We start from the raw sequence: 24567 nt of genomic DNA on the forward strand, positions 1-24567 counted from the left end.
CACTCATCCATCCACCCACTCATCCATCCATCCATCCACCCACTCATCCATCTGTTCATTTATCCATCCATCCATCCATCCATCCATCCACCCACCCACCCATCCATTCATTTATACATTCATCCATCCATCCACTCATCCATCCATCCATCCACCACTCATCTATCCATCTGTTCACTCATCCATCCACCCACTCATCCATCTGTTCATTTATCCATCCATCCATCCATCCATCCATCCACCCACCCACCCATCCATTCATTTATACATTCATCCATCCATCCACTCATCCATCCTCCATCCACCACTCATCTATCCATCTGTTCACTCATCCATCCACCCACTCATCCACCCATTCATTTATCCATCCATCCATCCATCCATCCATCCATCCACTCACTCATCCATCCACCCACTTATCCATCCATCCATCCGCCCACTCATCCATCTGTTCATTTATCCATCCATCCATCCATCCACTCATCCATCCTCCATCCACCACTCATCTATCCATCTGTTCACTCATCCATCCACCCACCCATCCATCTATTCATTTATCCATCCACTCATTCATCCATCCACTTTTTCATTCACTCATTCATCCATCAATCTAAACACTCATCCACCCACCTACCTACCCATCCACCCATCCATCCATCCTTTTGTTCAACCACTTGTCTATCAATCCACTCATCCATCCATTATTCACTCATCTATCCATCCATTCGTCATCCATCCATCCAACCAATCATTCATCCATCTATTCATTCATCATCCATCATCCATCCATCTGTCTATTCATTCATGAGGCACCGTTAGGTAATCTAGCAGACTCTGGGTAGAATTCCTCACTTAACCAGATGCAAAAGTTGCCTCTGAGGGTCTGAATAAACTGGAATATTGACTTTAAAACACCTTAGTTCCAATGACTGTATCAACTTTTGGCCTAAGCCCAGCCAGGACCATGGGGACAGAGGGAGGACATTGCCTCTGACAGCAGAGGGGACACTTACGATCGAGTCCGTTCAAGTAGCGCATTCGGATCTCACAGTGGCCCCAGACGGCACTCACTACAGGATACAGTTTTTTGCCCTTGAGCCCCCGAAAAGCCACTCCCATGTACTGTCCATCCACAATGAAGCTCAGCGTCCCGTCATCCATGTCCAGGGCTACCAGGAAAGAGTCAGGGACAATGAATGTCTCATCTGGTTCCAGAAAGGCTGGGTATGTTTTGCTTGGCTGGTTCTTGCCATCGTGGTAGAGCCGGTTGCGCCCCAAGTCCCAGCCCCAGGACTCGTGATTATTCCCCACGAGGGTAGTGTACCCGACCGAGTGCAGGGGGGCGTCCGCCGTCGCCACCCCCACCACGGCATGTGTGCCCCGCTGTCTCATGGCCCACGTGATCTGCCACACGTGCAGCCCACGGGTATACCCGACTTTGCCCCTGATAGCGTCTGTGCTCTGGGCCACCGGATGCCGGTGAAAGATGAGTTTGTCGTCTTCCTTCACGAAGACGTTGAGCGACCGGTCGTTGTTGTTCCACGAATGCAGCAGCTGGACGTCGTAGGACACAGGGGGCATGTCCAGTAGCAGATCCAGCCGGGTGGGCTTGCAGTAATCCAGACCCTGGAGCTCCTGCTTCAGGGGCCGGTACGTGGGGTCCCTCATGTCCACAGTCTTGATCCCTCCAGTGACCTTCTGACCCATGTTCGCCCTGGTTTCACCTTCTCACCGACTCCCAAGGCAAACTCATCAATCTCGTGGTCTCGTCTCCAGTATTCTGATCAGGGCCAGACGGAATTCCTAAGGCGGGCTGCCAGGAGACCTCTGCAAGCTGCAGTGTTCAGTATTGCCTAATGGACGGAAAGACAAACAACTGGTGAGCGGGGCTGTGGGATGAAGGGGAAAGTTAACCCGGAGGTCGAGGCGACCACATCAGCACGTCCCGGCAGCCTGCACCTGGGCTCCGTCATGTCTGACACGGACAGGCTGGAGTCTTGGCGTGGAATGAAATCCCCCGTTCCCTGGCTAGGTTGTCACAAAGGAAAGGGGCTGTCTGTCCACCTGGCAGACTGCATGGAGAGGTGGGCTTGGGGGCTGCACGTCACCCCCATCTGTGTTGGGTGCAGACACACGGCTGATGCCTACCAAATACCTCATCAGGGTTCCACAGGACGGCAGGCCATGGTGTCACAGAACCAGGACTCAGCCACAACAGTGGGCATCTGCTTGGTCAAAACAGAGGGAGGTGGATGGCCCTTGCCTTGCTGTTCAGAGGGGAAGTGGAGCCCCAGGTAGCAGCAGAGGCTGTGAGGATGCCAATCCCAGCTCCTCCTCCCTATCTCTGTCTCTGTCACAGCTACCTCCAGCAGACACACCACCAATTCACTCCAGAGAAGGGCTCTCTGGTGCAGTCGGACGGCTCAACTCAGGCGTCTGTGTACGCTTGGTGGGAAGGGCCCCAGGAGCCTCCTCCGCCAGCAACATTCTTCTCAAGGGCAGACAGCATGGGGGGCTCATCCCCTGACCCCCAGGAGTTCTTAGATGACTGACCACCTCTTTTGCCTGCCCACACCCTTCAACTAGAAGCCAGGGTTTCGCCCTCTAGGTATCAACAGCACGTCTGGGGAGGAGAGTCCAACGCTAAGATGCCTTGTTCCCTCTCTGGCCTCACCATCCCCTGGGTCCTTCAGGAGGGAGAACAGGGACTCTGGGTTGGGGGAGAGATCTCACTGCATCATCTACCCCATCCTCTCCACTGGCAGCCCAGGAAGAATTCTTTTTTTTTTTTTTTTTTGAGACAGAGTCTTGCTCTGTCACCCAGGTTAGAGTGCAGTGGCGTGATCTCGGCTCACTGCAACCTCCACCTCCTGAGTTCAAGTGATTCTCCTGTCTCAGCCTCCCGAGTAGCTACGATTACAGGCACCCACCACCATGCCTGGCTAATTTTTGTATTTTTAGTAGAGATGGGGTTTCACCATGTTGGCCAGGCTGGTCTTGAACGCCTGACTTCAAGTGATCCACCTGGCCTGGCCTCCCAAAGTGCTGGTCAGGAAGAGTTCTATCCAAGGAGGAGAAGGCAGCAGAAGATTTGAGCCTTGTTCAAGAGAGAAGTTTCTTTCTGCCATCAAGAACCTCCTTGGCCTCTGGAAGGGACCAGAGAGGCCAGGGAGAGCAGCCTGGTTTGGGGTCAGGCTCCTAGGATCAACCAGGCTGGGGCAAGGCAGGCTCCTGGCTGAAGCAACGGTACTAAAGGAGCCTGTGGGGGTGCCTGGGCGGTAGGCCATCGGAGCCTTGGCTGCCGGGAGAGTCATGCTGGGTCCCTTGTTACTAGGGTGCCCAAGTAAAGGAGACAAAGAGAACCCAAAGGAACCCGGGTGGGGGAGGCCGCGAGCTCCCAGACACAGGGAAACCAGGAATCTCAGAGGGCTGGCCTCCCAGTTCAGTGCGGGGCCAGCCAGGCCAGGCTCCGCAGTGGGGCTGGCCTCCAGCTCCCTCTCAGCTGGGAAGAGGCCCCGCGAGACCCTGTCCCCGGGGCGGCCAGGCCTCCAGGAAGTTTGGTCCTGGCAGAACCTTCCCATGTGGGAACACTTGGTGCCCCGACCCCCTTATCTCAGGGGCCGGTTCATGCTTCTCGCCCTCCCCTTTCTGATGTGAGACAGAGGGTTCTTTTTTTTTTTTTTTTTTTGGAGATGGAGTTTTGCTCTTGTTGCCCAGGCTGGAGTGCAATGGCACGATCTCATCTCACTGCAACCTCCGCTTCCTGGGTTCAAGCGATTCTCCTGCCTCTGCCTCCCAAGTAGCTGGGATCACAGGCACCCACCACCACACCCAGCTATTTTTTTCTATTTAGTAGAGGCCAGGTTTCACCATGTTGTCCAGGCTACTCTCGAACTCCTGACCTCAGGTGATTCACTCACCTCGGCCTCCCAAAGTGCTGGGATTACAGGCGTGAGCCACTGCGCCCAGCCACAGACAGAGGGTTTTGATCTCAGGGGAACGGTCATCTCTTCAAAGACAGGGTAGGACTCCTTGTGTCCAGTGTCTGCAAAACCATTAGAGCGGAGGTGTACCCTCTGCAGCCTGGAGGGCCGCCCTGGTTCCAGAAAGTTCTGTGAATACTGTGACCTCACATCCATGATCTCCCAGGAAAATCCCATTTTCAAGCTTTCAGTTCCATCTCCTCTCCTGGGAGCCACTGAAACCTCTAGGACTCCCTCGATGCTGCTGCAGAGGGGCACCCCGTGGCTTTGGGGCCTGCGCCTCAAGCTGCGGGAGGGGGAGAGAGTTAGGTCTGGTGTGGCACCAGTGTGGCATTCCCAGAATTCCCCTCTTCCCCAACCTCCACTGGAGCATTTTCTGAGCTGTAGGAAGGCCGGGCCGAGGCAGCTCTAGAGGTCAGAGCTGCAAGGAGTGGGGGAGAAGAGGACAACCCCCATCTCTGCCTGGACACCCCTCCACCTTGGTGCCCAGGAACCTCTCCATATTCTCAATTCTGCAGGGTCTTGTGGGCACAGAGGTCAGCTCCCTGGGAGGACGGGGCACGAATTACTTTCTAAGAGAGCTAGTTCATGTCACGCTTCCTGCAGCGTAGCCCCTCCACAGCCCCCCTGCCGCTCAACTGTCGCAGCAGGGAGGACCTTTCTCCTGGGATCTCGTCTGTCATGGAAGATCCGCCCTCTCTCCACGTGTGGGAGCAGGTGGGAAAAGTGGGGAGGAGGCTGGGGGAGGGAGGGGAGGGTGGGAGAGAAAGGCGGCGGGGAGGGGTCCTCTAGCAGGTAACTGAAAATGCTAGCAGGGACCATAACAGGGAGGATGAGGCGGGAAGAGGCGAGGAGAGCACCACCTCAGAGCGGGAGAAAGGGTGAAGTGGGGTGAGACGGGGAAGGACGGGGAGGGAGAGGAGGGACGGGAGGGAGCTCTCAGGCTAATAAACCCAGGCCTGAACACACAGAATGCCTGTCTCAGTGAGACCGGAGATCAGTTTTTTCTGAAATAGGCGAGATAGTAAATGCCTGGCTTTGAGGGCCAGACAGTCTCTGCTGTTGTCGCGCAAAAGCAGCCACAGACGGGACATAAATAAACGCGCGTGGCTGAGTTCCAGAAAACTTTATTTATAAGGACAGGCCGGCCTGGGGTCCGCCAGCCAGAGCTTAGACAGGGCCCTGCGTTGACTCCACTTAAGACACAGCCTTGTGGGGCTGGGGCAGGCATTAGCCGGATGGTGGTGTTGGGGGGTCCCTGGAGGCTGGGCCAGCCTCATCCCAGAAAGAGCCACCAGAAAAGGGTGGCTTCACCCCGACATGGGACATCCACTGTCTGTCTGTCCAGGTCAGTTCCACAAGCTCTCCTAGTTCTGAGATGCCAGCACCTCAGGTGGCCCAGCAAGTCCTCAACACCAATGCTGGGCTGAACTCCCTAAACCTAACCCGAACCGCCACCTCTCCACCTCCACCCACCTTCCCCCACCCCCTCACCCGGGCCCAGGCCTTGGACCACATGGCTGTGAGGGGTGGGGGTCTGTGGGAGGGAGGGCCTGGGAGGAGGGAGGCTGGGGAAAGAGGGTGGGGCGTTTTCCCTGGGCAGGGCAGGCAGGTAAAGGGCCTACAGCACTGTGGGGTGACTCCCTCACAAGGGCACCCCAGGGAATGTGGCCCACCCGCCCGGCCACTTCTGCCATCTGAGTCACCATCCAGGCGGTCAATCACTGTGGTGGCCCTAGGGCTACTCTTGACTCATCTGTCACCCGCCCTGTGTCCAGGCTATGGTTAAAGATGACAGTGCCTTCCCACCTTCCTGTTGTCCACACCTAGCCACCTCCTTGCTGTGCAGGAACACTGAAGCCATCCATCTGTCCTCCTCCTTCTATTTTAAAATGTGGCTGCACAGATCCACCCTTCCTGTGGGTCCCCAGGAGCTGGACTCGCCACCTCCCCTGGAACTGCAGCCCGGCGGGCGCTTCCCCAGCCCTGTTTCCTGAAGCTTCCAAGCTCATGCGCCGAGACAGTAGCTCCAGCCACCAAGATCCACCCTGAGCTTCTCCAAGCTTCTGCTCGCTCATCTGTCACACACTTACTTAAAACTCAGTGGAGTCAGTGTTCCAGAGGGAGCTGGCGTCACTGCATTTCCACTTTCATTTATTTCCTAGCCTGTGCTCCATTCACTGAACAAAGATCACTGTTCTCCCGTCTTCCTGGTCACCACATCTGGCCGGACAGAGGGACGCTGCCTTTGGGCCAAGACCCAAGGACTTGGAAGGCTGGGTTAGGGCAGACCAAGTTTAAGGTCCCTTCTAAACCAGGGGTCAGCAAACTTCTTCCATAAGGGGCCAGATAGTAACTATTTAAGGCTCTCCAGACAATATGTAAATGAATGGGCATAGGTGTGTTTCAATAAAACTTTATTTACAAAAATAGACAGCGGGCCAGATTTGGCCCAGGAGCTGCAGTTTGTCGACCCCTGTTGTAAACCCATGCAAAACTGCTAATACGATCACTATAATTCCTGGACATGGCGCTCAGGATGGGGGGTGTGTACCACCCACAGGTGCCGAGTGACATTCACAGGTGCCTGGATGGCTCCTGTTAACACTAGACCAAGACAGACATCCCTGGGCCAGGAGGGCATCCAGCACTGGGCACCACACTTCAGGCAGGAGCTGGGAGAACAGTACAGGCCCCTGCTCTGGGACCACCCCCACTTACTGCTGCTCTGAGAAGCAAATGCAGATGCCTAGGCCTTGTGGGGCCCAGCAGCACCAGAGAAGCTTCGGGACCTGGGATTGCTGAGCAGTTGGTGAGTTTCCAGGAGGTGGGAGGACTCAGCCTTCATCCCCACCCAGGAGGAGCAAAGTACAAGCCACAAAGGGCGTGGCTTGTACTGCCCTGCAGGGCTGGAACAGGAGAGCAGAGAACAGATGTGGCCCTGATGCTGCCACCACCACCCCCCACACACATGCAAGCATCCATGCCTACATGTACACACATGCGTACACCCATACACACACGTGTACACTGTGTGCCTGCACACTGAGAGTAAGGGCAGCAGCTGAGACTAACGAGCAATACAGAGGCGTCACAGTTCAGGCAGTGCCCTGGCCGGCGGCGCCTGCTCTCCACTCCCTTAGTGAAAGTTTTTATCCCCAAAAGCACATTCTTGCATTAGCCACCATGTCCCCAGGACCGCACCTGCCTCCTCCTCTGCACAACTGTCTCAGTCAAGCCCCACAACAAACCAGTTCCTGGCCTATACCCCTCCTGCGCCACCAAACTCTACTCACTCTAAATAATGACAGTTCTCACCGTACGCAGCCCTCAGGCTGCAAGGGTCAGCTGTCGCACGCAGGGGTCCAGTGTCTGGTGCTTCCTGAAGACCAGGTTGTTACCTCATCACAGGCATGAACGCTGTGAGGGTATTTCAACCAGGAGAAAGAATGTGTGTGTATGTGTGTGCGTGCATGGGCGGTATGCATGTGTGTGCGTGTAGATATGTGAAGTGTGTATGTATCTGTGTGTGTGGTGTGTCTGGATGTGTGTATATGTGTGTGGCACATCTTCGTGTGTATACATGTGTGTGCTATGTGTACATGCATGTATGTATATGTGTGTGCATGTATGTACATGTGTGTCGTGTGTCTTCATGTGTCTGCGTGTGTGGAGTGTGTCTGCGTGTATACATCTGTGTGTGCAGGAGCTCTAACTGCAGGACCCTCCTCCTCATGGGCGGCAGGGAGCTCACCAGTCACTCTGGGTCAGGAACTCCTAGCAACATTTTCCCATAAGATCAGATTAAAGTAAAGATCAAGAAGGGTCAAGAGAGAAAACCAGCCATAAAACTGCGGCTTGGGAGCTCCCGAAAGGACCTTCCTCACACAACTGGCCCAGAGGCCGTGAGTCACGGAGAACAGCTGCATCTCATCTGGGTCGAAGAGCCGATGCTGGTGGCGGATTGTGTGTGATGCGAGTTCCCTGACACTTGCTCAGGACATGTCCCGTGGAGAGCTTCCTCCGGAGGAAGGCAGGTGAGCTGTCCACACACCCACGCTCCTGCACGCCTTGTGTCAGAGATCAGCTATCAAATCTGATGAGCATCTATGGCGCTGGCACCAAGGCCTCAGCCTCTCATGCTCCATGTCCCTCAGCCTCTCTGGTTGAGCTCAGCTGGGACAACCCCCTAACCCCACACTCACCTACTCTGAGTCCTGGCCCGGCACAGCTTGGGCCCCATTGTGCCACAAGCAGGTGGGGGGATAAAGGGACAGGACACGTCATCAATATCAAAGTCAAGCACATGGCGGGAGCGTCTGTCTCATGCATGGGAGGGCTGGGCTGGGGGAAGCAGAGAGGAGTGCAAAACGGGACGGAGGCAGGAACCACCGCCCAGACCCTCAGAGCCAGAGAGCAGACACCGGCCCTGGAGTCACCTTGGCTTCCCCTGTAGAGGGTTACACAACCTGGAGGAGATTCTGCCTTTCCTACAACACAGTGAAGGCTACTAAAAGCTCTGGAGGAGGGGGAGGGGCTACCTGCAGGGACACCAGATGACACGAAGCCCTGGGGTTTGGCTTCTGTGAACTTCATCCCCCAGCAGGAGGAATGCTCCACCACTACACACACACACACACACACACACACACACACACACACACACACACATTCTTGCATGAGTGAAAGGGGATGTCCCTCACACCCTTTGAGGGCAAAAGCCCTCAGCCCAGTGTCTCCAGAGCAGCCATGGGACGGGGATGGGTTGGGTTCCAAACACCCACCAGAGTTGTATGTCCGTACTGGATTTCCCGGTGGCAGCCTGGGCTCTAAGCAGATGAGCTTCTAAAAGCCCCCTACTCCCGTGGCCAGCTTTGAACAGCCATTTAAGGTTGTCTGGGTCCAGGGAAGAGGCCATCTTTGGATTTGCTGGGGGCCCCAGATCTTAGTAGGAAGGAAGAAAAGAACCTCGCAAAGCCTCCAGTTTCGTGGGCTCCTCCAGGTCGGGGCAGCCAGGTCTGCAGATACACAGGGAAGAAAGCCTGGAAATGAATGCTGATCCCCAGCAGGTGGAGAGGAGTCAAAAGCATCCCCGAAGTGCACTGTTTGGGAGTCCTAGACCCGGGACAGGTGAAGGGCACTTGTCCTCAGCCTTTAATGATCTAGGGAAGCCATTCTCTCTGAAGGCCGAGGGAGCCTGGAGTGGTAGGAGAGGCAAGGCAGGCCCCTGTGGTCGGAGAGTGCCTTCTGGATACAGCCACAGTTTGCTTTCATTATGCAAGGCACAGAGGAATGTGATGCTAGACACAGCACTACCATCAAGACAGGAGCGAGATAGTGCTGTGGCATCCACACGGTTAAAAACAGTTGCCGTGGTGGCTCATGCCTGTCATCCCAGCACTGTGGGAGGCCGAGGTGGGTGAATCACCTGAGGTCAGGAGTTTGAGACCAGTCTGGCCAACGTGGTGAAACCCCATCTCTACTAAAAAATATAAAAATTAACTGGGCATGGTGGTGGGTGCCTGTAATCCCAGCTACTCGGGAGGCTGAGGCAGGAGAATCGCTTGAACCCAGGAGAATCGCTTGAACCCAGGAGGCGGAGGTTGCAGTGAGCCGAGATCGTGCCACTGCACTCGAACCCGGGCGACAGAGCAAGATTCTGTTAAAAAAAAGTTGCAGGGAACTGCAAAGGATGTGGGGAAAGGACATTCCTACACAGCATGGGTGTGTGTTGAAGGGGAACAGACCCTGAACTGGGACAGCCTTCTAGGTGTGAAGGTGCAACGAGGCAGTCCCTGTCCTGTCCATGTGCAAAATGCCTAACAATCACCCAGGGCTCTTGTCTACCAAACCCTATAGGCCTGCACAGGGACATGAGGATGAAGATGCTGGGGACAGCATGAATCCCACCTCGTCCACATCATGGAGCTCCATGCAGCCCCTCCAAAGTGGTGACGCAACAGAAAATGTAACGCGATGCTGTCACATTTTTAAAAGCAAATCACAGAACAATACGCAGATCATGATGCCGTTTCTGAAAGAACATAATTTAAAAAGATTCTCTCTGTGCACATTTATCTGTAGGTACAGAGAAAGGTCTAGAAGGATAAACATCAAACCTTTCACAACGGTTAATGCTGGTGGGTGGGAGGGAAAAAACGCTTTGAATTGAATTTTTTAAAATGCATGTATTCCTTTTGAAACTAAAATGATGTTTAAGCACACAAAAGAGAATCAAAGGCTGAGAAACAATGATTTCACACACTATGTTTGCAAGAACAAGTTATCCCCAAAGCAATTCCTACAGGTTCTGCACCTGTGTTGCTTTTATAAAGCAAGCACAGCGTAATGTGTGGGCACTATTGTCCTGAATGCTTTATCCATGAAGGTACGTGTTAAGGATCCATAACTGGCAGAACGGCATTTAAAATGCTTTTTTTCCTTTTAAAGAGACAGGGTCTCGCTATGTTGCCCAGGCTGCTCTCTAACTACTAGGCTCAAGCAATTCTCCTGCCTTGGCCGCCCAAAGTGCTCAGATAACAGGTGTGAGCCACCATACCCAGCCTGGCAGAAGGGTATTTAAATAAAGGATGAGAATCCTGGGGAAGCTTTGAGGCCATGCCAAAGAGGGACATTATGTCTACAGCGATCTATCCCGAGACTTCCGGTTATACTGCTTTAAAATTACAGATTTTGATTAGCCCAGTAAAAATGGGGCAGCTATCTCTCTCTACTGACCCAGAACACAAGAAGAGAACAGCTGGTCCATCCCCATACCCAGCCAGGTGGCAGCTGCACAGCGGCTGTGCACGTGGCAAAGGCCAGGTGAGGTGGCCCCATCAGAAACACCGGTGGCTGTTCTGGCCCCAACAGATCCACTCCAGGGAAGAGGAGGGGAGGAGGAATGAGGCTCTGAGAGCAGACTCTGGGAGAGGCTGAGACAGGCCAGACTGCACAGCACCTGCCTGCAACCCCCCAGTGGCATTTCAATTAAAGCCACAACCCTGTAGACTCCACCTTCCCCCCAAATGCTTTCAGATCAGTTGTCCCGGAGCCTCGCTTCCACTAAAAATTACCTGCTCGTGGTGGTGTTTAGGGAGAGGTCTGTTGAAGGAGCGGCTACACCCTCTTTTGGGGATGTAGCCAACGTGACTGGGGACAAACAGACAGAAAGGGCAGGTAAGGGATGCACAGATGTGGGTCGGTCACCAGGGAGTGGCAGACACTCACCCTCCTCCTTACGCCCTTTCCCCCTCAGTGTCCGACCAACCCCAGAACAGTGAAACCATTGTTTTGCCCCAAGATGGGGAAAGAATGAAATTCAGGATGTGGAACAAGGTGACCTATTTATAAAGCCTCCTTTCACCTGAAGATCACGTAACTTCCCTCCCTCTGCCGCCCATCTCACACACCAGTGGTGGCAGCCCAGGATTCTGCAAGAGAAACATGCCCCGAGCGATCTGCTGTTTTATCAGAAACAACCTCTGCAGCCTGGCTCAGCCGCCGCCTGGGCTCTGCCTGCTCACTGGGGTCCTGTGCTCCCTCCAGCATCCTGAACATGAGTGGCAGGGACACTCTTGGTGGTGAAAGGGCTCAGGGAATGCTCCATGCTGGCTGGGCCACGAAGCCCCTGGCAAAGGGGCCACCGCCAGCAGGGCTTGTGACACTGGTTACCACCCTCCACCCCTCACCCTACCAACCGCCAACTTGAGGAGGGACCCCTCAAATAGGGATATAAAAATAAGTCTGTGCCCCTAGAATCAACAGGATCCTTCTGGAAAGTTCTGACAAGTGATTTTGGAGAGAAAATCCCACACGGTCCAGAGCTCTAGCCCCTGACCTCAAAAGACCCAAAATGCACCTGCTGTAAACGCCTATGGAAGGGCCCAGATGACTCACAGCACTTTCAGAGGGCTCGAATCAGTGGAGCCACAGCCTGGGAAACCAGCATGATATTCATATAGAGACTGAAAATTACAATAAATCGCAGCTGTAGCCTAGGCAGGGTGATGAGGACAATGAACTGTGCCTGGTGCAGACGAGAAGCCAGTTCTTGGAGGGACCCCAGGGACAAACAGCAACCTTCCCGAAAGGTGACCCAGACAGCAGCAGACATGCCGTCCCACGGCAATGGGAATAAAACATAGACTATGGACCACCAACACTGCCTGGCCTCGGGGGGTCACACACTGGGTCCACCTGGTTCACACAGGAGGTGGGGCGCCCGAAAGAGTGGAGGCAGAAAAGGCAGGGCCAAGAGCAGCCCCACGGCCATCTCCAAGAAAAGAGCCACCAACAGGATACCCACGGGACAGGCTCAGAGACCTGGTGCTCCTCGCCCTCTGATCCCCGGCAGCTCCCCAGAAGGCAGGAGACGGGAGCTCGAGGCAGGGTGGATCAGGTGGGCTCAGTGACTCCCAGGAGGAGGCTCTGCAGAGAAGCTGGTTTTTTGGCAGGGCCTTGCTCCAGCCTAGCCTCCCGAGGGACTCCAGGGCTCAGGGTTGCCTGGCTGAGAGGAGGAGGCTGGAGTGCATCCAAAGTCTGCCACTTCCCCCCAACAAGGCAGTCTCCTGGACACAGGGGATCCAACCAAACCCAGGCGTTCAGGGTGCCAAGGCCTGAATGGGAGGCGGTGACACACTGACCTCTCTCTGTGGGATGTGCCAGCTGGCAAAGGTCACCTCTGGGAGTTGTCCCTGGGTCACCCTCATGTCCCTCCAGGGATAATAAGCACCAGGGTGACCAGGAAGGGGCTGGGGAGAGGATCTGAGGACTTAGGAAGCATCAACCCAGAGAAATTTCAGGGGTCATCACCCAGCCTACGTAAGAGTCAGAGGGCCGGGCATCCACGCGTTCCCTCCTGAGGCCCAGGTGGCTGCCCTCAAACCACCTGGGGGAATAGGAAGGGCAATGTTCATGATTTCACCATAGAATCACCTAACTAAAGCTCCAGGCACAAAGCAGGAGCTTCATACATGCCGCTCCCTGCCCTCCCCTTACCGCCTCTCAACACCTGAGGCTATCGGGGGACACCTGATAGCTTGGAATCTTGAATGCCAAGTGCAGGAGAGCACTCAGCCGGGGAATGCCATGGCAGGTGCTGGTCCTACAGCTCACAGGGGTGACCCAAGCTGCTTGGCCCCGTCACCAGACCCACAGGCCTCGCTCTATCTGGCAGTGAGGAAAACAGAAAAGGCCCTGTTTTACAGGAGTGGTTCTCAAAGTGGGGCCTCAACCCGCAACATCAGTCAGCATCACCTGGGAACTCAGAGATGCAAATTCCTGACCCCGTTAGACTCTCTGAATCAGAAACTCTGTGGGGTAGCCTGCATTCTAGAGCCCTCCAGGGAACTATGATGAGGCCAGAGATTGAGAACTACTGGTTTCAAGGAATGATGGCTCAACAGTTTAGAATCTCAGATCTCTATTAAATGAAAACTATCAGGATTACACTTGCACCAGAATTTTTAAAAACTTATCTTGATATGAAGTATTTCAAATGTTAGACATTCTCATAAGAAATCTCAATACAGAAATGTAAAAAGCATAAAGTGTTTCCTCTCACTCACTGCCCAGGGAAGCACAGAGGTGTGTCCTTCTAGAACATTCTGGTGCATATGAACATAGTCTATTTACAGCACAAGATCACACTGCAGATACGAATCCACAGTTTGCTTTTTCCATCATAATATATTAGCTCCTCCATCAATTTTATGTTAGTGGCTGCATAATATCCCATTAAGTGCTATTACAATTTTGGTGACATTCCCTCCTAGATGGACATTTAGGCTGTTTGCTGTAATCACGGTCATGTGTGGGGAGTTAATTATCTCTCCATAACAGGATGGCCTTAGAGCAGCTTCTTTTAATTTAGTTCACAGCCACCTCTCCTCTTACCACTCTCAAAATCTTGGACCTCAGGACCATCCGCCCCACCATCCACTTTTAGAAGAAAATCAAGTGTCCAAGTAACCCACCTCCAGGTTCCTGATCTTTGCAACTGACTGAGGCAAGCCCAGGGTGGTGGGGAGTGTCTGTGGAGATAGCCGGACTGGAGGTTTCTCAACTGGATCTTGGCCAATGAACCTGAGAGGATATTCTAAAAGGACTTAGGCTGTGCACCTCCTTGTGCAACCCAATCGCCATTTCCCGTATGGGATTTCACGGAACTGAGCAGGATGCCAAGAGAGGGGTAAATCCCGGGGCCTCCCAGGCAGGTGGTGAATAAAAAAAGGACTTCAACATACTTTTCAGGCCACAGTAACCTTCGGGCACTTCCTCTTATATGCCAGAGGTCTCCCTCCTCCAATTCCATCAACCTGGATGGAACACGCGGGTCAACACTCAAGAGGGGAGGGTCCCAGCAAGTTCAAAGGCAGTGAATAAATTCATCCTCAACTTTCCAGGCAAGTAGAAGGGCCTGGGGGCCAGAATGGCATGGCACCAGCTCATCACATATAGGATAAGGCAAGGAGTGTGGAAGTGACTCCCCAGCTAGCGAGTGGAGTATTACCCACCAAAAACACTAATGGGGGCTGGGTGTGGTGGCTCACGCCTATAATCCCAGCACTTTGGGAGGCTGGGGTGGACAGATCTCTTGAGCCCAGGAGTTCAAGACCAGCCTGGATAACATAGGGAAACCTTGTCTCTACAAAAAATACAAAAATTAGCTGGGTGTAGTGGTACATGCCTATAATCTCAGCTACTTGGGAGGCTGAGGTGGGAGGATTGCTTGAGTCCAGAAGGTTGAGGCTGCAGTGAGCCAAGACTGCGCCACTGCACTCCAGCCTAGGCAACAAAGTGAGACTCTGTCTCAAAAAAACAAAAAACAAAAAACCTGCTAACGGGAAGGATCTCTGTACAAGAGGGCAAGGGAAAAGGTTTCCTATGTCAAGTGAAAAAAGGGTCACAACTGCATCTGCCCTGAGACTAAAACCTGGAAAAAACTGTATCGGCATACTCAGGAAAGAGGTAGAAAGGAGCCCGGAGAAAAGAAAATGTCGCTGTGTTTAGAGTGATGAGCTTATGAGTTCCCTCCCTCTTAAATTTCTTTACTGTTGTTTTGTTACTGTTGCAAAAACATAAATGGATGAGCCTGAATGTCCATCGATGGACGCATGGATAAACCAATTGTGGTATACACATTCAGTGGAATATTATTCAGCCATAAAAGTACTAGTGTATGCTACAGTGTGAATGAACCCCAAAAACTTTAGATTAATGTGAAGGAAGCCAGATATAAAAGGTCACACATTGTATGATTCCCTTTCGATGAAATGACCAGGATAGGCAAATCCACAGAAACAGAAAGCAGACTGGTGCTTGCCTGGGGCCAGGAAGCAGGGGGACGGGAAGTGACAGAGGTCTCTTTTAGGGGTGATCAAACTGTTTCGGGACTCGAGCCTCTTTTAGGGGTGATCAAACTGTTTTGGGACAAGACAGAGGTGGTAATATACCATATTGTGAATGTACTGAATGCCACCGAATTGTACTCTGAAAAAGGTGAATGTTAGGTGAATTTCACCTCAATAAAATAAATAAATAAATAAATGGATGAAAAATGTCCACCTCTCCAAGATCCACATGGACAGGGGGTGGGTGTGGATGGGGGTGCAGGGCAGAGAGAGGCACAGAGCTTACAGAGACCTGGCTGGTTGGACTGGGCTTGTTAGCCCAGAGTTACACAAAAGGACACCGTTAACGACGCTCAGATGTGGGGGGTAAAGAGCCTTTGAGAGCAGAATTGCTGCAGTCCAGGCCTCTGCCCCCTCCCCTTTCTGTTCTCCAAAGGAAAAAGTGCAGTGCTGTGGTTTGGCAGCCCTTGCTGCCCCGAGACAGCACCTGTAGATCGAGTTTCTCCAGAGGAGTTTGGGATGTGTGCCTGCATCTCCACCCCGGGGCCCAAACTGTGGTCTGGGGAGGGGATGACCCTGCGGGCTGGCGGGTGATGAGGACATGGGAGAACCGATGTCAGGGTGATCCCTACCCTGGGAACGAGGCAGGATGAAGCAGGAGAGGAACGTTTCGATTCCTAGGCGCCTACTTTCTCACTGAGCAGGTCGACACCCTGAGGCAGCTCCAAACTGGCAAAGGCTCTACCTTCTGCTATCAGGGAATCGCCCAGCCACCGGGATCCTCCGTGCTCTCCCACGGATGATGCTGGAGCCTGACCGCCACTATGAGCTGTACCATGGAGTGTCTGCCCACAGCTAGGGATGCCCCAGGCTGATGCACAGGGTCTCTGGACTTGTCGCTATGCAAACCTCTTCTCATGGGCTGCATTTCTTCATTCTCAGGTGGAGGGATCATCACGCACAGGCCTGGCACAGCCCTGCCCACGGATCCTCTCCTGGCCAGGCTAGCTCACATGGAACATGGGAAGTCGGCTGAGAACTTGACCATCCGAGGCCTGTGCGCTGAGTCGCTTGCTCACCCATCCCACAAGTATCTGTTAAGCCCCTAAGACAGGTCAGAATGAGCTTCTCAAGACTTTGCTTTGTTTCTCAGTCCCTGAGTGCCTCAACAAGGTGGCCAATTCAAAAACACAGGCCAACTAGGCTGGGCATGGTGGCTCACGCCTGTAATCCCAGCACTTTGGGAGACTGAGGCGGGCGGATCCCCTGAGGTCGGGAGTTTGAGACCAGCCTGACCAACATGGAGAAACCCCATCTCTACTAAAAATACAAAATTAGCCGGACGTGGTGGCACACGCCTGTAATTCCAGCTACTTGGGAGGCTGAGGCAGGAGAATTGCTTGAACCCGGGAGGTGGAGGTTGCAGTGAGCCGAGATGGCACCATTGCACTCCAGCCTGGGCGACAAGAACGAAACTCTGTCTCAAAAAAAAACAAAACAAAACAAAACACAGGCCACCGTGGTTAGTGTTCAGGACGGGAGAAGAGGGCTTCCTCTGAACTGCTAGAAAACATCTGCCCCAAGGGGAAACTGGAAGGAACAAACAACGTGGACAAGATGTCACCGGCAGAAGTGACCCAACCCGAGAGATGGTCTGGCAATGTTCAGCTGGCGAACAGTGGGAAAACACCCAAGCCCAAATAACGTGCCTCAGGGCTGGAATTCATTCCCAAAGTATTAAGCACCTACTGGATACACAGAACAGGCCGAACTTGCTGCCCTCAGGGAGCTTACTGCCTAGTGGGGGGAGGCAGGCAACATCCAATCATTTGAACAAGGAGTGCAAAAGCTTCAGGGGAAGGGGCTGCTGGCGGTGGTTCTGCCTGCATCTCCGAACTCTCCCCCAGTGCCTCCCCCATGCCCTTGGGAAGCGGTGGCAGCTTGGGCATAGGTCTGCAGTGCACTGGTGGGGAGGGGTTTGTGCGCCCTGCTTCTCTGTTCTGAGGCCAGAGGGCCAGGACCTAAGCACTGCGGGAAGGTTCTCAGACAAGTAACTTGGATCTGGGGTGTGCCTATTCCATTTATCACATTTTGAGAACACAAGGGGAAAAAAGGGGAACTGGAAAAAAGGGAAATTGGCCCAATATCCATTGAATGGGCTAGTCCAGGACAGCAATCAGGGCCGGAGGAGGAAGAGACAAGAACAGAGGCACTTGCTTGTCCCAGCAGAGTCAGCCCAGTGTTGGAAATTGAAGCCCAGGACTGGCCTTTTGAGCTAGACAGTCTTATCCCATTCCCACTCTGCCTCCCCGCACCGCAGCCAGGTACACATGAGGACTACAAATGTGCATTTCATGTGCTCGCCTTGCTGGGCAGAGCGGCTCCGCGACATCAGACAGGGTGCGTTGAGAAAGGTATTTCCTCTGCGAGCTGGACTTTCCATAAAATAAAAAACAGCAGCATGTTACCTTTGCAGGCAGAGGGGCAAGCAGGGGACGGTTGCGTCCCACGCCCCTCAGTGGCAGGGAAGGCCAGCCACATCACAGCACAGGCGGCTCAGACCACAGACCCAGGTGCTGTGGGGACCCTCCCCAGCCCCACAGGCTGCCGTCTCTCCGCCAGGCGTGGAGTTTCCACAGCTGGAGGAGGACCAACGTCCTCTCCGCCAAACACACTAACTATTTCTAACATGGTCCCAAGTTTCCGTTCCCATATCAAAAGCGCCTCTTTTCTGCTGAGGCAGCAAGACCCTGCCAACAAAACAAGCTGCTGGGACCCACGTTTTCATAACACGCCTTGCCTTGAAATGCACTACAGTGAATCACTGAGGTTTAATTGTATCGGCAGCTGGGCTGGTGGCAGGAATCCGTGTGAAAGTTAGACCGCGGGGCTCGGGCCAGTCCCCCAACACCAGTGTCCCTGCCCTCCCCACCAGGCCCCTCCTCTGCTGATTGACAGCACCCCTTCTCTAGGCCCCCAAATGGAAAACCAGACAGGAGTGAGAGCCTGCCCAAGGAGAGTCTGTCTCCTTTCTTGAGAACAGTTCCTGTAGGGGCGAGGGAACCGGTCACGCTGTGTGCCCTGCACCCGGTGACCCTAGGGCAGCCCACAGACCATCAGCCAGGAGCTTGCTGGAAATGCAGAGTCTCGGGCTACCACCCCTGAATGGCACTGGCCCCAGACCTCCGGGTGACCCGCGTGCCCAGCTGGTTCAGTGCTGTCGGTGGGGGTCCTCCCGAGGTGAGGGGCTGGAGGAAACACATGAGAAGAAAAAGGCGGAGGGGCTTCCATCCTTCTCCAAGTCAATCCTAAAATACAACTGACCTGAAGCAGCCACATCTAGAGGCCGACCTGTGCCACAGAAGGAGCAGGCAGCATCCCCTGTCCTGCCGCCAGGTCCACGAGAATGGGGGGCGGGGCACATAAACAGGCTGTGATCCCCTTGCCCAGACCCTGTAGAAGCTGTCAATCACTTGGGGTCTGGGAAGACAGAGGTCAGGGCAACCCTGCTGGAGGCCCCTTCCCCGCTCTCCACCCTCCAAGCCCCTGACAGGCCCGCTCAGCTTCTCCAACAGTCCCTTAGACATGAGTGGCTACACCAGCCCTGCTAGTTCTTAAGAACCACATGAGTTATAACGACGTGCTTTTCACTTCAAACAACCCCACCTGACAGGAATCCCATCTGTGTGGGATCTTCCAGCGCCCCCTCCTCCACGGAGCCTTCCCTGGTTGGCCTCCACTGCCGCCATCTCAGAGCACCTCTCCTTTGGCTCCAAACTCGCCCCGGAATTACCTCAGGACTCTGGGTCCTGCCAGAACCTGGCCTGGCGGTCGGTCACAGCCCTGAGTCCTAGTTGAAGGCCACGCCCCACCCGAGACCACCCACATGTGGCTGGCCAGTGAGCGTTCTCACGGTGTCCCAGATACCTACCGGGGGATCTAGAGTTCTCGAATGTTCCAGGCAAGTGCCTGGGAAAAGACCCAGGAGAAAAGCCCCACAGGTCCTCACCACTGGGGGAAAAATGACAGAAGAGGGGTGAGGGCAGCACCTCCGGAGCCCCCGCATAGGGGGGCCTCCTTGCTGTGTCCCCAGGCCTGCCTTGCCTGGGCTGGGTCAGCCCTGGCCCGAGCAAGCTCCACCGTCTCCAAGGGGAAGCGGCCCTTGGTTACCACTGGCCTGGAGAACCAGAAGGCAAAACAAACACTGGAGGCCGCTCCCGGGCCCAGACTCGCTCCTCACTGCTGGGAACAATTACAAGGTAATCGGCCAGGTTTTCCAGAGTTCTCCAGAATGCGGCCAGGGTGTCCACACTCCTGTCCTGCGGCTGCTGCACCCTCCCCAAGACCCGGAGACCCCCTCATCCCATTCAGGAAAGCACAGCAGAGCAAGGCGGGTGCCCCCCAGGAAGCCGGGGCGAAGGCAGAATTGTGGCCCACGCCACCCACGTTTCACAGCCATGAAGTCACATGGGGGAAGTGACGCCCCCCTCAGACCTCAAAAGGTGGCACTGAAGACCCCAGCCCTGCCTGCAGGGCCAGACTCAAAGGTGAAGCTGGTACAATTCCCTTCCCAGACCCTTTTCCAACCGTGGCCAACTCTCTGGTTCCCAGGCAACTTGTCCTGAAATGAACAGAAACTCACAAGCAAAAGAGAAAGTACACTTCCTCCTGGGAGAGGCCGGGGCTGGCAGGAGAGTGGCCAGGGCAGCATCTGGCTGTGCCACCTTCCCTCCCCAGCAAGTGCTGTCCTGGGGGGCCTTAGGTGCAGTGACCCCCACAAGTGCTGTCGTGGAGGGGCCTTAGGCGCAGCCAGGATAGCCTGGGCATGGATCCCCAACTGCCTCCTGTCACAGCACACTCAGAGCCCCCAGTCAGTCACGAACCTCCTCCCTGGGGACAGGGTCTTCCCCTGGGCAGGGGCACCCCACAAAGGGGTCCCAGGGAGCCCATAGCCAGGGCCTTGGCTATGTCCCAGGTCTCCATGAGCAGAAGCCTGAAGAAACGGGGTAGGGGAGAGCTGAGTGATACCCCCCTACCAACCTCCATGTCTCCAGGTCTTGGGGGAGGAGGGAGGGGACAGGGAACCTGCAGGGAGAGATGTTGGCCCCTCCCCCATCTGAGCACTCAATGTCTTCCAGGAACCAATTCAAGCCATGCTCTCTTCCCTGCACCCCAGCTGAGGAGGTGGGAGCATCTCCACCCCTGCCTTTTTTCAGAGACAGGTTGCTGACCTTGGCCAGAGTCTTAGCAGCAGATCCATAGCCCTTCCGCACAGGAAGAGACACCAGATCACTTTCTTAAGTTACCCCTCCCGCCCCTAAAGTCACTCTTAGGTCCGTTTTTCCCCGTGCTTGTCTCTGGCTAGAGCAGCTGCCCTGGCTTCATGGGGCCTCCTCCCAGGACAGAGACAGAGACAGAGTCAGGGAGCAAGAGGAGAATGAACGGAGGCAGGGAGCAGGGAGGTTCATCTTTTCCAGTGACTCTGCAGCCTCCACGGATGTTGGCTCAGGGCCCCAGTGGCCAGGGTGTGCCCATCAGGAGGGTGGCCTGAGGCTCTGAGTGGGTGCCACCCCCGGAAAGGCACCTAAGTGGGGACCCCACCTGAGCAAGGCTGGAGGCACAGCACTCACAGCTGAAGGGGAGAAAAGCCCGCAGAGGGCTGGGGTGTGAGATTAGGGTGCACCTCTCCCCTATCCCCAGCCTTGTCCTGTTCTCCCATCCCCCCAAAGAGGGCTTCCTGTCCCCAAACCACGGAGACCTTAAAGTTAAAACGAGTGAACAGTCTCACTGGCTAGGTGGGCATGTGGCTGGCCAGGCGTGAGGTGGCCGCCCTGGGCACACTCTTCCCTTGAATGTCAGGAGCCCCCGCCTCTTCCCTCCCGCTGAGCCCCCGTCCTTGACCTCTTAGAGGATCTTCAGAGCCAACTCCTGCCCTCCACTCCACCTCAGAGGGGAAGGCCGTTGAGTTGGAGCTAACACCGGCATTAGAGGCTCAGATCCTGACTTTGATGTGCCGGTAACATAAATGGACCGTTTCTAGGATAACCAGATGGAAACAGCTAGAAAGCACCCCTTCCCCTCTCATGTAGGCCCCTCGTCATCTCTTCCCACTGGGACAAGCAGAACTGATGGAGGAGTTTCTTAGAATGCCATGAGCATTTGGGCCAATGATGCCAGAGAGAGCTAGAAACATGATCTGCAGCCAGATGCCAAGGGCCTTGAGTGCCACGATAGGGAGTCAGGCCCCAGCGCTGCAGAGCAGCCCCTCAGTGGGCACCAGCAGGCACCAGAAGGGGAGGTGGCAGGTCAGAAGCCCCTCAGTGGGCACCAGCAGGCACCAGAAGGGGAGGTGGCAGGTCAGAAGCCCCTCAGTGGGCACCAGCAGGCACCAGAAGGGGAGGTGGCAGGTAAGAAGGCTCCTTCCCCAAACTCACCCACACCCGCCTGGGTCTCTGGACAGGGACTATAGAAAGAACTATAAATGGAGATAGAGGGCTAGTGTCCCCCTCTTTCCAGGGAGCAGTGCAGTTTCACCACCTAATGATAAGACAGCGAAGGGCAGTGGTTCCCTGAATACAGCAACCAATGCTCTTTTATTGTCTCAGAGTGAGGGACCTGCCTGAGCCGGCCAGGAGTTGCGTCCTCACTAGCCTAGCGCTACAGGTAAACCCAGGCAGTGGCCTCCTGCCCCTGCCCCAGCCCCAGACTCTTCCTTGAACGCACACAGGCAGATGATCCCCTACTCCTCTTTCTTTCTTTTGCTTTGTGGGAACTAGTAAAGAACCAGGAGGAAAAATCAAAAAATTTGTTTTAAGTAAACAGAAAATTCAAAGTGAGTTAACAACCCAAGAAATAACATTTCAAATCAACAGCATGAGACAGCACTGCTCATTTCTCACCTACAGAGATGAGAACAATAAATGCCTACCCTGCAAGACTGCGGAGAGCCTCAGAGAAGAAAATGAACAGCCACAAAGAGTCCAACAGTTCCCAGCACACAGTAGGTCCTCAAACAGTGCTGGATGCTTACACAGCTCGGCATGGGGCACCCCTGAGTACCTTGTACTTGATATGTATTCATGGATTAGGTGGTGGCTATTGTGTGCACATGACATTCGGAGGGTAGAAACTCCAAAGATCATCTTCCAGCCACTGACCAAGGGACCAGAGAGCGACAACATTCTTTCTTTGTTTTTTCCACAGACAGGGTCCTGCCCTGTCACCCAGGCTGGAGTGCAGGGTGCAATCATGGCTCACTGCAGCCTCAACCTTCTAGGCTCAAGTGATCTTCCTGCCTCAGCCTCCCAAGTACCTGGGACTACAGGCATGCACCACCATGCTCAGTTAGTTTTTTAGTTTTTGTAGAGATGGGATCTCGCCCAGGCTGGTCTTGAACTCCTGGACTAAGTAACCCTCCCACCTTGGCCTCCTGAAGTGCTGGGATTACAGGCATGAGCCACTGCACCCAGTCCCACAGTGGTTTTTTTTTTTTTTTTTTGAGACAGGGTCTCGCTCTGTCGCCCAGGCTGGAGTGCAGTGGCCGGATCTCAGCTCACTACAAGCTCCGCCTCCCAGGTTTATGCCATTCTTCTGCCTCAGCCTCCTGAGTAGCTGGGACTGCAGGCACCTGCCACCTCGCCTGGCTAGTTTTTTGTATTTTTTTATTAGAGACCGTGTTACCCAGGATGGTCTCGATCTCCTGACCTCGTGATCTGCCCGTCTCGGCCTCCCAAAGTGCTGGGATTACAGGCTTGAGCCACCGCGCCCGGCCTTTTTTTTTTTTTTTTTGAGTCTCGCTCTGTCACCCCAGGTTGGAGTGCAGTGGTGTGATCTCAGCTCACTGCAACCTTCGCCTCCTGGGTTCAAGTGATTCTTCTGTCTAAGCCTCCCGAGTAACTGGGATTACAGGTGCTCACCACCACACCTGGTTAATTTTTGTATTTTTAGTAGAGACGGGGTTTCACCATGTTGGCCAGGCTGGTCTCGAACTCCTGACCTCAGGTAATCTGCCCACCTCAGCCTCCCAAAGTGCAGTCTGAGGCAGGAGAATTGCTTGAGCCTGGGAGGCAGAAGTTGCAATGAGCCGAGATCGCACCACCGCACTCCAGCCTGAGACAGACTCTGTCTCAAAAAATAAATAAAATAAACTGTTAATTTTATGTTACATGTATTTGCTACAATTGAAAAATGCTTTGTTTTATATAAAAATAAACAGAAACCTGAGACATGGAGATTAGGTGATGAAAGGAGTCCCTCTGTCCTGATGCTACTGGGACAAAAGCGAAAAAGTGTGAAGGAATGTGGCCGAGCATCCCTGGCCAGGCCCCACCTGCCTCTATGCCAGTCAACACAGCCAGGTCGTCTCTACCTTCAGCTGTTTTCCCAGGAGCCACACTGGAGAGGAAAACCAGCTGGGCAGAGGGAGAATGTTGCTATTTATTTGGCTCGTGGGCTCCTTGGGCCTCTTTGGCAACCTCCTCTCCTTTCCGTTGGGATAAAAAAAAAAAGGACTGTGCTCTTCCCCGGGCCGCTTTGGGGGTCAACCTACACTGGATGAGGCTGTTCACAGCAGGCTCACACTGCAGGTACTTCAGGAAGCTGGCAAGGAGGGCTGGGTATGGTGGCTCACGCCTGTAATCCCAGCACTTTGGGAGGCCAAGGTGGGCGGATCACCTGAGGTCAAGAGTTCAAGGCCAGCCTACCCAACATGGCCAAACCGCGTCTCTACTAAAAATATAAAAATTAGCTGGGCGGGCCAGGCGCGGTGGCTCAAGCCTGTAATCCCAGCACTTTGGGAGGCCGAGACGGGCGGATCACAAGGTCAGGAGATCGAGACCATCCTGGCTAACCTGGTGAAACCCCGTCTCTACTAAAAAATACAAAAAACTAGCCGGGCGAGGTGGCAGGCGCCTGTAGTCCCAGCTACTCGGGAACCTGAGGCAGGAGAATGGCGTAAACCCAGGAAGTGGAGCTTGCAGTGAGCTGAGATCCGGCCACTGCACTCCAGTTTGGGCGACAGAGCGAGACTCCGTCTCAAAAAAAAAACAAAAAAAAAAACAAAAAAAAAAAAAAAAAAAAAACAAAATTAGCTGGGCATGGCGGCGTGCACCTGTAATCCCAGCTACTTGGGAGGCTGAGGCAGCCTGAACCCGGGAGCTGGAGGTTGCAGTGAGCCGAGATCACACCACTGCACTCCAGCCTGGGTGACAGAGTGAGACTCTGCCTTAAAA

The 24567-nt window shown here is 54.3% G+C and overlaps 2 protein-coding genes across 2 annotated transcripts in view; both read right to left on the reverse strand.

Moving 5' to 3' along the window:
* Positions 1-1853, reverse strand: part of SPSB1 (splA/ryanodine receptor domain and SOCS box containing 1) — a 14792-nt gene extending 12939 nt beyond the window's left edge. The window contains exon 1 of the mRNA XM_017856064.1: positions 1014-1853. Within this exon, the coding sequence (XP_017711553.1) occupies positions 1014-1707 (694 nt within the window). The 5' untranslated portion in view covers positions 1708-1853. The remainder of the gene's footprint in view (positions 1-1013) is intronic.
* Positions 1774-24567, reverse strand: part of LOC108517907 (translation initiation factor IF-2-like) — a 64337-nt gene continuing 41543 nt past the window's right edge. The window contains exon 2 of the mRNA XM_017855997.1: positions 1774-1853. Coding sequence (XP_017711486.1) covers positions 1844-1853 — 10 coding nt within the window. The 3' untranslated portion in view covers positions 1774-1843. The remainder of the gene's footprint in view (positions 1854-24567) is intronic.

Source organism: Rhinopithecus bieti, unplaced genomic scaffold (assembly GCF_001698545.2).
Source record: "Rhinopithecus bieti isolate Rb0 unplaced genomic scaffold, ASM169854v2 scaffold_40368, whole genome shotgun sequence".
Taxonomy (NCBI): Eukaryota; Metazoa; Chordata; class Mammalia; order Primates; family Cercopithecidae; genus Rhinopithecus; species Rhinopithecus bieti.